The following is a 13,282-nucleotide window of genomic DNA, read 5'->3' on the forward strand; positions in this document are numbered from 1 at the left end:
ATGTTCATCCTGAATGTTTGTGTAGCTAGTTTGGAGATTCAGCTCCTGTACTTTCTGAATGAGTGGAAGATAACTCAGATTCTTCAATGGGAAATGGTGTTGAGGAAGGGTAGGTATTTATCTCCAGCTCCTCTTCAATTGAAGTCATGTAAGTTTTTAGTAAAATATTTTCATTGAGCAACTTTTTTGATACTGCTGCAAGCTCATTTAATTTTGCTGCTGTTTCAGCTAGCTCGGTGTTCCTCTGATGGTACAGATCTTTTAGTTTCTCGTTGTGATGTTTGAGCTTTTCATTTTTCTCCTGTAGAGCTTTGTTGTGGATCTTCAGTTGGTGTTCCTCGTGCCTAGACATAGACAGCTGTGAAGCCAGTTGTTTTTCAGCCTGGTGCAACACCTGCATCTCTGCATGGAGCCTCTTTATCTCCTCCTCCAGCTGGCTAATGCGGTCTTTCTGCAGCTCAGCTGCTTTCTGGATACACTCTGGGTTACAGGAGTGGAATGGGTCCTGCTGAACTAACTGGGCAGAGTGCAGTAAAATAAACCTCACCAGGTTGGGGACAGTTAATGGTAGATCCTCTGGGTACTTCACACTTAAGTCTTTCCTGTTTAAAGAAAAAAAGGAAAGTTAAAATACGCATATTTCTCCATTTTCTCCTCACATTCTTCTTTGTGGATTTTTCACCATTCCTAGATGTAGGAGCTTTCTAAAACCATAGAACGTAGGATCCATGATGAAATGTCAATCTTTAATCTTGTTCCAATTTCAATCCATCTTCAATTCTCACACAGCCCTCCTAAGGGTCTCTTAAAATGTCCCTAATGTATCCTCCTCTACTGTAAGCTCAGCAGTGTTTTCCACACACTTACCTCAGAAACTACAAAAATTAAAATTATGCCATCTTTAATAAGAAAACAATTAAGGTTCAATTAAAGTTCCAAAAGTGAATGGATTAAATAAATGTCATAGTTATGGTTCTACTTGTGATTTTGGGGTGGGGGGGCATTTTAAAAAGGCATAATCCCACTATTTTGTTTTCCTCAATGGAGCTTTGCAATTTGAATGGCAACTAATCTACAGGAAGCAGCGATCTTCTGCAGCACTAACTCATGCATGAACTTTGACAGTTTATACAAAAGTCATCCTCCAGTAGACAAAGCTTAGTTGACTTGCTTTGCATTCAGTAATCTGTCTTGAAGATTAACACACTTAAATGGCATGCGTGTCTGAAAATACTGTCCAATACAACCTACCATTATTCAGTCTGAGACTTCTGCTGCTTTCCTGTAGCAGTTACTATGAAGAAACTCCCACAGCTATTTCTCCATTAAAGTTTTAAGAGACTGAATGCTTGACTTGAATTAGTCAAACACGAAATTAGAAGTACTTTTTTTGTAGTTTAGAAGAAAGCAGTGCTTTTCAAGATGATAGCAAAAGGAAAGCAAAAAGGTTCATAGTTTCTATTTCAAGTCAGTCATAATGCATCGCTGAAAGAGGCATTAAGTGGCAATAAAAAAAGCTCACATTGCTGGTTTCAATTCCCTCCACATATAAATACATTTAAACATTGGTTTAATCTGATGAACACATGATTAATGTAGAACTGAAATTTCAAAAGTTGAATTAATTGTCACTTGAAATTGTAAGTTAGTTTAAAATGGGAAAGCGTTCCTTTTACAGCTACCACAGATTTTCACATCAAAAAAATACATTGGTCTCATCAACACCAGATTGAGGACAAGGGCAAAGGGTGTTGAAGCAGTATATGTTGTTTCCTTGCAGTTACCTTTAGTTCGCCACTTTTGACTAGGTTACGTAATGCGATGAGATGTGCTGTGATGAGAATAAGACAATTCAGAATTCAATATGGCATGCAGATTCCAAACATTAAAACTGGGGTTGATATTTCTGTTTACAGGTAAGGGATATGTTTAATATGGGGGCAAAAACTGCACAACCCCAAAGCCAGTTAGTGAAACTCTGAACAATTGGGCCTTAAAACATCTGAAAAAAAAAACTATAACAAGCTCTTCCTAGTTTTGGTGTCTATCAAAGCAGACCACTTCTCAATTTCATTGACATTCAGAAATGTTTAAAAGCTGTGAAAACACCCTAGAAATGGAATGCTGCAAATATGACTTAAAAATAAATGTGGAAAATAAGAAAACTCTACTTCACGTAGTTCATAGCTGTAGAATCTCCACTGACTAGCACAAGGAACTTGCACAAAGTACAACATGGCTCCAGATTTGGGAGCAGAATCCCACAAGTAAATGCAGGCTTCAGGATTTCCAAACTTATCAGCACTTAAAAAGGGAAGACATTGACAGGTCAGTTCAGAATTAGCAGTAAAATCCATTTACAAGGATTCAGAGTTCAGGCTTCTGAGCAACATTCTTCCTAACCTATCACATGTTCATCAACATATGTACATGTCATTGCAAGTCATAACCAGGACATTTATCATACTTCATCGTCCCTGTTAGTTTGATTTCATATTTCCACAAGTTAGTGAACAAAAATACTCCAATCCAAAACTTTGAATAACTTACGTAGAATACAACTCTGAATAATGCACAACTTGGAAAACTAGGCAACTACTTCGCAAATTTTACAAAAAAAGGCAGTTACTGTGACAGCTTATACCTGGTAAAAGATTTGCAAGCCCATTTATTACAGTAACAATTTTACAGCTCTGAGGTGCTAACTGCTAAGGCTAAATGTTTTTTAATTTGCAGTGAGTTTAAGTATTTTCATTTTTCATTAGCACTGTTAAGTACTTATGAATGCAAGGCACACTGAGAATCCTTAAAAATATTCACATTCAGTGATCATGGGATATCTGCATCTGATAAAAATAGAAAAAGCATGAACGGGCTGATTTTATTACATCAGCACCACTGTCCCCATATCCCACAATTCTGTTGATATCAAGAAAATCTATCAAATTTTGCTTTCAAAAACTACAAAAACCAAGCCTCCACAACCCAGATTCATCGCTCTCCTAGTGCAGAAAATTTTCTCCAATAAAAGGCACAATTCCGAATCCCCACTGAGGAAGCAAACACCATTCATCTGGACAAGACTTGCAAGAAATACACAATTTCAATGAGATCATCACTCACTCTTTCATATCCTAAAGAATATATTCTTGTATCCTCATACAGTGATTAGTCATTGCAAGAATCAGATTTATTATCACTGTCATACAGTTGCAAGAAAAAATTTGTGAACCCATTGCAATTACAGGTACCTGGTTTTCTGCATTAATTACTCAAAGTGTGGTCTGATCTTCATCCAAGTCACAATAATAGACAAACATGATCTGCCTAAATAACACACAAACAATTGTACTTATTCTTGTCAATACTGAGTACACCATTTATACAATCACAGTCTAGGTTCAAAAAAATGTGAACCTCTGGGGTAATGCCTTCCACAAAAGCTATTTGGAGTCAGGTGTTCCAATCGATGAGATTGGAGGTGTGGATTGTAGAAGTGTCCTGCCCTATAAAAAAACACACACACACACACATAAAGTCAGGTTACTGACAGAGCCTGTTCTGTCTCAAGAAAGATCTATTTATGTGCACCGTGCCCCAATCAAAACAACTTTCAGAGGACCTTAGAATTGTAGAGACGCATTAAGCTGGAAAAGACTACGAAAGCACTTCTAAAGACCACAGTTCATCAGTCCACAGTAAAAGAAATTGAATACAAATGGAGGAAACTCAGTACTGTTGCTACTTTCCCTGGGAGTGGGCGTCCTGCAAAGGTCACACCAAGAGGACAACATGCAATGGTGAAGGAGGTGAAAAAGAACCCAAGGGTAGCAGCAAAAGACCTGCAGAAGTCTCTAAAACTTGCTAGTCTCTGTTCAAGTGTCCACTATATATAAAAAAAAGCACTAAACAAGAATGGTGCTCATGGAAGGACATCACAGAGGAAACCACTGCTCTCCAAACAAAACACTGCTACACATCTCACATTTGCAAAAGACCACCTGGATGTGCTACAATGCTTCTGGGACAAATGTTCTGTGGACAGATGAGACAGAAGTTGAACTTTTTGGCAGAACTACACACCACCATGTTTGGAGGGAAAAGGGCACTGCACACCAACACCAACACCTCATCCCGGCTGTAAAGCATAGTGGAAGCAGCAAGATGGTCTGGGGCTGCTTTGCTGCCTCAGTGCCTGGATGGCTTGCCATTATTGATGAAGCAACAAATTCAAGATTATTTCAAGACATTTTACAGGAGAATGCCAGGGTAGTGGTCAGCCACCCTGAAGCTTAATAGAAGTTGGATGATGCAGCAACACAGTGATCTGACACACAAGAATAAATCAATAAACTGTTTAAAAATGAGAAAATTTATGTTTTGGAATGGCCAAGTCAGTCCAGACCTTAATCCAATTGAGGTGCTGTGGCATGACCTGAAGAGAGCTGTTCATGCAAGGTATCCCAGAAATATTGAAGAATTGAAAATTTTGTATGGAGGAATGATCTAAAATTTCTCCTCACCATTGTGCAATTCTGATCAGCAGCTACAGGAAATGTTTGGTGGAGGTTATTGATGCTAAAGGAAGCTCTAGCAGTTAATAAATACAGGGATTCACATACTTTTTCCAGCCTGGACCGTGAATGATTAAACAATTTGTTCAATAAAAACATGGAACGTACAATTGTTTGCATGTTATTAGTTTAGACAGATTGTGTTTGTCTATCATTGTGACTTAAAATATGGTCTGATCTTCATTTACAAGTAATTAATACAGAAAACCAAGTAATTGCAAAGGGTTCACAAGCTTTTTCGTGCAACTGTATGTCATGAAATGTTATTTTGTTGGCAGCAGTACAGTGTAATACATGAAAATATACTTCCATAGTTACAATAAATACATAAAAATGGTGCAAAAGACCAAAATAGTGAGCCATTCAGAAATCTGATGGTAGAAGGGAAGAAGCTGTTATAAAATGCTGAGTGTGTGTTCTCAGGGTCTAGTGAACCTTTGCTGCATTTCCTCAATTGAAGGCATATCCTCAAATCTTTTTTTTTACAATGTTCCACTAGCACTCCTAATTGCTAGCTGCATCTGCACATTAGCTTTCAGGAAATCACATACAAAAACATCCAAGCCCTCTTAAGCATCAACATTCCCTAATCTGTAACCAGTTGAATAAATACTCTGCTTTTCTGTTTGGTGCACCAGGATAGAAACATAGAAAATAGGTGCAGGAGTAGGCCATTCAGCCCTTCGAGCCTGCACCGCCATTCAGTACAATCATGGCTGATCATCCAACTCAGAACCCCGTACCAGCCTTCCCTCCATACCCCCTGAACCCTTTAGCCACAAGGGCCATATCTAACTCCCTCTTAAATATAGCCAATGAACTGGCCTCAACTGTTTCCTGTGGCAGAGAATTCCACAGATTCACCACTCTCTGTGTGAAGAAGTTTTTCCTCATCTCGGTCCTAAAAGGCTTCCCCTTTATCCTCAAACTGTGACCCCTCGTTCTGGACTTCCCCAACATCGGGAACAATCTTCCTGCATCTAGCCTGTCCAATCCTTTTAGAATTTTATACGTTTCAATCAGATCCCCCCTCAATCTTCTAAATTCCAGACAGTATAGGCCTAGTCGATCCAGTCTTTCATCATATGAAAGTACTGCCATTAAACTGGTGAACCTTCTTTGTACCCCCTCTATGGCAAGAATGTCTTTCCTCAGATTAGGGGACCAAAACTGCACACAATAGGTGTGGTCTCACCAAGGCCTTGTACAACTGCAGTAGTACCTCCCTGCTCCTGTACTCGAATCCTCTTGCTATGAATGCCAGCATACCATTCGCAAAAGAGTCCCCATTCCTCACTTGCCACTTTAACTTGTCCGTCCACATGAAGCCTCATTACATTCCCGTCAGTGTTCTCAACAGCTTCTGGTATTACGGTGATGACATTGTTTAACCTATTGCCTCCAACATCAGAGCAGTCAGAATAGCATGCTAACAGTATAAAACAGATGTACTTTTCTTTGTTACAGACAGGACAATTAGAGTAGAGACCCTTTCACCACTAGGATAGTTTAATTCACTGGAGAAGGAAGAAAGACTTAGGTCAGTGTATCCTGTACAACCTCCTACTCTAGTTTCTGAAATGCTGTCCCCAGATGACAACCAAGGTCAGACAATGTACAAAAAAGTGGGAGTGGAGGTTACCCTTCTATAAAATTATTACATAGAGTGGACTCAATAGTTCCATAGACACACAAGACAGATATCCTTTTGTTAAAGTGTAGCAAAGATCTAAAGAACTGGATTTCACATAGAAAACCTTTTTTCTTGTACAAATGCTAACAAGGTCTCAAGATAGTATCAGAGATTAGTCAGCATTTGCTAGAACTGTGCTCCAACACTGGACTCCTTATGAAGGAAGCGTGGAAGTGGAAAGTGTAGCAATGTTGGAGAAATGATTTAAATATTCAGCCTAAGATTAGACTCGGCACTGGGAGTTTTGTTAGTTTCAATGGAAGAGGAATTAAAGTGTTAGCATGTTCTGAATTCTTAATTGTTTTGGTTTATTTGAATACTTGTGTTTTTCTCTGTTCTTTTTCTTAGTTTAACAGTTTGGTTGATTAAATAGTTTTCAGAGTTTGCTGAGCAGGTTTGTGCAAGAACTATTCTGCCTACCTACCCTATTCTCACAATTTACAGATACAGATCATCCCCAGATTATGGCAGGGCTCCTGTGGACCGTTTGTATCCCAGGTAGGTCTTAGGTCAGAAATGCAGCTGCAAACAGAGTCCCCACACGGGAGAAGGTGCCTACAGCTCCACAGCAGCTAGCAAATCCGTACCACTGGCCTCCCAAACGCTCACTTGTATGCCATGGCTATATGCAAGTTGGGCCTTTGTATATTGGGGAAGACTTGAGAACGCTGTGAAAATCTACAAGATCTCTTTATAATCTTTATCTGTGGATAGCCATATAATGGTGCAGTCAAGCCACTGCTGAGGATTTAGCCAGCTTCTTCCAATGGATTTTGATCTCCCAAATAGATAAGCTGGAGATTGGCCCAGACATGAACAGCAAGTGGAGGTACTTCACCATGGAATAGCAAGTGTGTTTTTCCCTAGGTGCAACTTTAGGCCCAGGGAAGAAATCAGACTGGAGCCCAAATACATCTCGACTAAAGAAACAGTGCTTGTTTTAAATCTTCACCAAGACAGACGTAGCTAGTCCGAAGTAAAATGATTCAAGATCATTCTCAACATTGGAAGCTAATAGTAATGGACTATTGTGCCCATATCTTTCCCAGGCTAGTCATCAGGAATTTGTAACCTTCCATCCTCTTAACAGATTCAATAAAAAAAAACAAATGGAAGAATTTTTTTGAGTTAGTCTTTCTTTTAAAAACATTAAACATTCTTCCACATCTCTAAGACACAAGAAATAAAAGCAGGGAATAAACCAATATGATCCTTATACCTGTTGTGGCAATCAATAAGATTGTGTCTGATTATTTCTCCCAGCACTGTTTTCCTGCATTAATGGCATATTCCTTACTATCTATTGATCTGTACTCAGTATCTGAGCCTCTATAGAGACTGCAAGGATTCACGTTACTTGGTGGGGGGGGTGGGGGGGGGGGGAAAAATCACTTCTCACTCTTGAACGGTTCACTCTTTGGGTACTAATACTCCACATACCCCATAAAGGGGATGCATCATTCACATATCTGGACTAGCATATCCTTTGTAAAATGTTGTACATTTCAATCAAATCATTTTTCATTCTAAATTCAAGCTGGCATAGGCTTAGGCGGTTTACTATCTCACCGCACAGCTTCAGTGTGAGTTCTAGAGAGGAAAAAAAACATTAACTTTCACTTAAATTCTGTTTTTGATGCCTGCAATTTCCACATTATTCACATATCATACTTAGTGGCTGGGGGGGGGGGGGGGGTGGTAACACACTGACTTTGCATGTTATGCCCTGATGTTAATGGTCTACAATGCTACACCGGCACTTAGTGTATTACCTCATCTACTTTGGAAAAACTAGGAAACTATATACGGAATTTAACATAATGCCATGAGAACCATTGTTGATTCTAGTTCTCCAAAAGTTTTCCTGTGCAGCTGTGACAGCACAATTACTATGTCACGTTACACCAGTAATAGTGCATCAAAATTACCTTATTAGTTTGGATATGCTTGGGGACAAGATGGAAATAGTGACCTCAAGATGCAATTTTTTGTCTCATATGGTAATGTCAGAACTAATGTAAAATACTTTTACAGTATATAGGGAAAGTCAGTATAGGAGGGAGAAATTCCAAAAGGAGCATCATGTAAAGTTAGCTTTAACAGTGGAGGAGTTGATACAAGTCACAATCATACTCTGACAAGTTAGACAGTTGATAAGAAACATAAATATTAGAATACTGTCATAGAACGTATTTATACAAGGAGGATCGTGTACTGTGTGCCTTACCTGTTTCTGGGGAAAAACAGAACAGTTGGAAATCGATCAACCATATATTCCCAAGGAAGGTCATTTTTGGCAACATTGATTCTGAAAGAATAGAACAGTTTTGTGAATTATTTTAGTATCCTGTAACTAGTCATATTGAAGAAAGGGAGTTAGATCACAAGAATTAGGTGCAGAATCAGGTCATTTGGTTCACTAAGTCTGCTCCACAAGCAAATGTTGGATTTCCACCAAACAAATAAGGGATCCAAAATACCCAGTGAATAAAACTGTGATTGTTCAAATCTTAAATGACTTGTAGCTAATGTATCTGCAGCAAGAAGAATTTTATGCATTGTTCAAAATCCAGTTTGCTTGACCCCTGATTGCACAGATAGAGCTGAAAGTGAGTGACTTACTGCTTTAAGCACCCAACATCACCAGGTTCAGGAACAGTTATTACCCTTCAACCATCAGGTTCCTGAACCAGTGTGCACAACTTCGGTCACCTCAATACTGAACTGATTCCACAACCTATGAACTCACTTTCAAGGACTCTACAACTCACGTTCTCAATATTATTATTATGAGCTTTTTTGTATCTGCACAGTTGACTTCTTTTGCACATTGGTTGTTTGTCCATCTCTGTTTGTGTAGCTTATTGTATTTCTTTGTATCCACTGTGAATGCCCGTATCTCAGGGTAGTGTATGGTGCCATACAGCATATATATTTTGATATTAAATTTACTTTGATCTTTATAATTCTTTGTAACTGGTAGATGTAGGGAAGAAATTTCACCAAATACTGATATTCCTGTTTTATACCATTCATTGAATTCAGTCAATTAATTTTAAATTCATGAAACAGTTATTAAAATATATGGTAGTTTTAACAAACTACACTACTATGCATTCACTGCATTCAGAACAATCATTATACAGTGCTGACTCAAAATAATGTTATTGTTGCCAACCTGGCTGATCTGTAGACTGCTGAGTAATCACATGTCACAAACTACAGCAGCAACTTCTGATTTTAAAAGATTTAATCACACTGTTTAAAGTGCCAATAGATAGAATGTAGAAAGTGCAGCCGGGGGGGGGGGGGAGAAAACTTGAATGAACACAGTAACCAGCCTCATGAACACAATACAAGAAGAGACGTTTTGTATTTATAATATTACTGATTACATTAGGCAGGTATGTCTCCAAACGGTTCAATAAAGCACAATCGTTTTACAGGTAAGTGGGATAGCTGCTCCATTTACAGACGGATCCCAGCTTGGGCAGATCTTCAATGGAGAACTGAGGAAGAACTGAACAAGAATAAAACCTAGTACCACTAGACCTTTAACTTTCAGTGACTCAGTTCACCAATACATCTGAAGGACCGGTTCTTGGAGATTTTAAGCATTGTCTCAACACTGCCAAGGGTACTAATCTAGCATCTGACGCTCATTTCAAAACACAAAGCGATGTTTGATGCTGCTGTGTGCAAACTTGGCAGAATGTGACCGGGGTAAGGTATCACCAACAGAATTCAAATACGATTTATTGAAATAATGTGACAAAATTTTAGGCATTTCATTGATATTTCGTTTTCACTGCTGACTTACAAAAGGCAAGATTTTAGGAAATATCTGTGGGTGAGTATGTGGGTCACACTGCCTTGATACAAATGTACCTCCTCTGTATTTAATACCTCAACTTACAACTCACCAGCTTGGCAAGAAGAGAAACAACATTATTAACACAAATGATCAAGTTTAGAGACAAGAGGATGGAAAGCATGTACTTTGCCCTCACCTGGCTTCACCCATCACTTTCCAGCTTGGAAACCTTCCCCTCCCCCCTTTTTCTGGCTTCTTCCCCTTTCCTTTCCAGTTCAGATGAAGGGTCTCAGCCCAAAACACTGATTCTTTGTTCCTCTCCATAGATACTGCCTGACCTGCTGACCTTCAGCATTGTGTGTTAGTTTGGAGTTACTTGCCCTACAAGTGGGTGCCACATTAGTGTAATGGCTGATGCGACACTATTACAGCTCAGGGCACTGGAGTTCAATTCTGGCGCCGTCTGTAAGGAGTCTCTGTACATTCATTCGTGGAAAGTGTGGCTTTTCCCCAGGTACTCCAGTTTCCTCTCACAGTCCAAAGATGTACCAGGTAGGTTAACTGGTCACTGTAAATTGTCCCATGATTAGGTTAGGTTAAATGCTGGGGTGACATGGCTCAAAGCGATTTAAGTATTTTTTTGATTCAACACACTTTGAAGGAAAGCAAAGCAAACTGGGCCTGTGCTGTGTAGTTTAGGAAATTAGATTACTTCTGTGAAGCATACAAAGATTCTGGGGCTTGCACAGGTCTCTCAAGTGGGTAATCTAAAACTAGGAGACATAGTCTCAAATTAAGAGCACCCTTTCATGAATGAGCATGTTGGAATTTGTCCTCCGAGGGTTGTGAATCACTGGAATACCCTATCCCAGAAACGTACAAAAGTTGAATCATTAAATATATACAAGTTTGATTGTTGGGAAGTCAAAAGGTTGGTGGGATCAAGAGGAATGGGAAGCCAAGGCAATGGTCTGTGCAAAGGTGCAGCAGGCTCGAGGATATACTTCTACTCCTATATACTGAATGAAAAAAAATGAGATTGGAGAATTTACACAAAGTTTCAGGCTAGGGGTGGGGGAAGGAGAGGAAGAATAATGAAAAAGGAACATGCAACAACAACAAAAAAAAAGCTTCAGAGTTATTTCTTACCTGGCTGTTACAACTCCATCATTGGCATGGAAGAGACGAGCAAGCTGAAGGAAGATATGATTGAGAACAGTGCAAAATCCACACCACTGCGTGTAGTAGAGTAACAAGACATCCTGTAAGAAAAGAGACAAGTCAGCATCATTGAATATTTACATTAAATATAGTAATGTATATTACTTAATGTATTAAATAAGGAAAGAAAGGAAATAAGTGAAGATGTTAGGATTGGTGGCGTTCATTCTTTTACACACATTTACAAATTTGTTCTCTATAAACAAACATAAAATAGAATGTCATTGGATTTTGTGATTTTTATGTAGACACATGATACCTATTAAATCTAGTTGCTTATAGTAATAACATGTTTGCAGCTGTTGAAAAAACAACTTTGGAAAGAAATCAGAAGTATAACTATACTTAATGGTCTTTTCAGATTTTTAATGTTGAAAGCAAAAGTTTTCCAGTAATATTTTTATTTTCAAATACCTCTCAGAACCTAAAAGAAAAATATCCTTGAACAGACTGGTGTAATATGAAATCAGTTCAAAAGTGAAGAGTTGCTGGCTCAGGTAGTGTGTGTAGAGTCTGTACATGATCAAGACTGTTATGGTCATAGTCAGGGCAACGCAGCATGAATACAGGCCATTTGGCCCAACCACTTGTGAGCAAGTTCTTCAAGTTCAAAGGACATTTATTATCAAGGTATGTATACATTATAGAACAATGGGATTTGTCTTCTTACAGGCAGCCACAAAGCAAATTAACTCCAAAAGAACCATTAAATAAAAAGATCATCAAAACACCCAATACACAGAGAGAGAAAAAAAAAAACAAATCATGCAAACGGTAAAAGTAAGCAAGTAGCTTCATAACTTAAGTTTTACAAAAGACATGAAGCCAGTCATCTCTGGAGCTGGAGCAGACCACAGCTTCAGTTCATCACACAGCTGAGTAAACGTTGCAAAACCACAAGCGCAAAACCAGTCATCACTGCAACCAGAGGCCAGAGCCTCAGTTCAACACAGAGCTGAGTAAAGACTGCGGAGCAACGAGTAGAACCAGGTAGAAACAGCTATCACTTCCAGTCCTGACACTATGACCTTTTCAATCGAGCCCAGTACTTAACTCCAACTAAGCATCAGGTCTTTTTTCCCTCTCGGACCTGGACCCCAGACCTCACCGCCACAATGTGGCTTTTCCAGTGCAGCCCGTCACTTAAATCAATCAGATATCAGGACTTTTTTCGCTTTCGGGGATGTCTCAACTCTGCCTCAACCCCGCCTCCGTTCACCCCTCCATTGTTAACAGTGATCATTATTAGTGTTATTAATAAGGTATTTGGTAGCTTCTTTTGTTTTGCTTTTTGCCGCTGGTAAGTAATCACGGGCATCACCAGCACCATCATAAATCAGAATTCATATCTTGCAGAAAGAGAAATCTTGGTATTTAAGTGGTCTGAAGAGTCTCCTTAAATAATTCAGGAGAAAATTCCCAGCTGTCTGCTTTCAGCCAGATTGGTTAGCCTTGGTTTGCATTTTCTAGGAAATTATAAAATGTCATGAAGTTTTATTGCTGCTTTCATGGCGCCAAACATCCCAGGCTTTTTCACAAAGCCTAACCAAATAAAATCTATACACTGTTTAAGAATTTTGCTCATCTCTGGCTAGAACTGGAAAACCACTATCAACATATTTTCAATGGAAAAGATCATCTTTGACTTTCTAACCCATGCATTCAATTGCACCATCGGAGACAAAATGGAGGTCACATACTGATGTACATGACCATGTGTTCTGCTTCTGTGTTCACTAATCCAGTGCTGATGAAACATACTGAGCTGTATACTGAACCCTATTTTTTTTTGAATGAGGTCATCAATGTTAACTAAAAAATTCAAGTAGTGGTTTATTTTCTTTTAATATTTTTAATTAACTTAAATCTCTAGTTGCAAGATATTTTTAAATCTACTTTTAAATCTCTCCAATTACCAACGAAGTGCAAAAGCAGTTAACTGGGTCTCTGACAGTAGCGAGCTGTCAAAGGTCTTCGGGG

General features: G+C 38.9%; 1 protein-coding gene across 2 annotated transcripts in view; it reads right to left on the bottom strand.

Annotated features, from left to right (window-relative positions):
• Window positions 1-25: 25 nt before the first annotated feature.
• Window positions 26-13,282, bottom strand: part of txndc11 (thioredoxin domain containing 11) — an 88,384-nt gene continuing 75,127 nt past the window's right edge. For both annotated transcript variants that reach the window (XM_063059229.1, XM_063059228.1), the window contains 3 exons: window positions 11,231-11,343; window positions 8,495-8,575; window positions 26-602 (listed from right to left, as the gene is read on the bottom strand). In XM_063059229.1, the coding sequence (XP_062915299.1) occupies window positions 26-602; window positions 8,495-8,575; window positions 11,231-11,343 (771 nt within the window). The remainder of the gene's footprint in view (window positions 603-8,494; window positions 8,576-11,230; window positions 11,344-13,282) is intronic.

This window comes from Mobula hypostoma, chromosome 9, assembly GCF_963921235.1.
Source record: "Mobula hypostoma chromosome 9, sMobHyp1.1, whole genome shotgun sequence".
NCBI classification, from domain to species: domain Eukaryota; kingdom Metazoa; phylum Chordata; class Chondrichthyes; order Myliobatiformes; family Myliobatidae; genus Mobula; species Mobula hypostoma.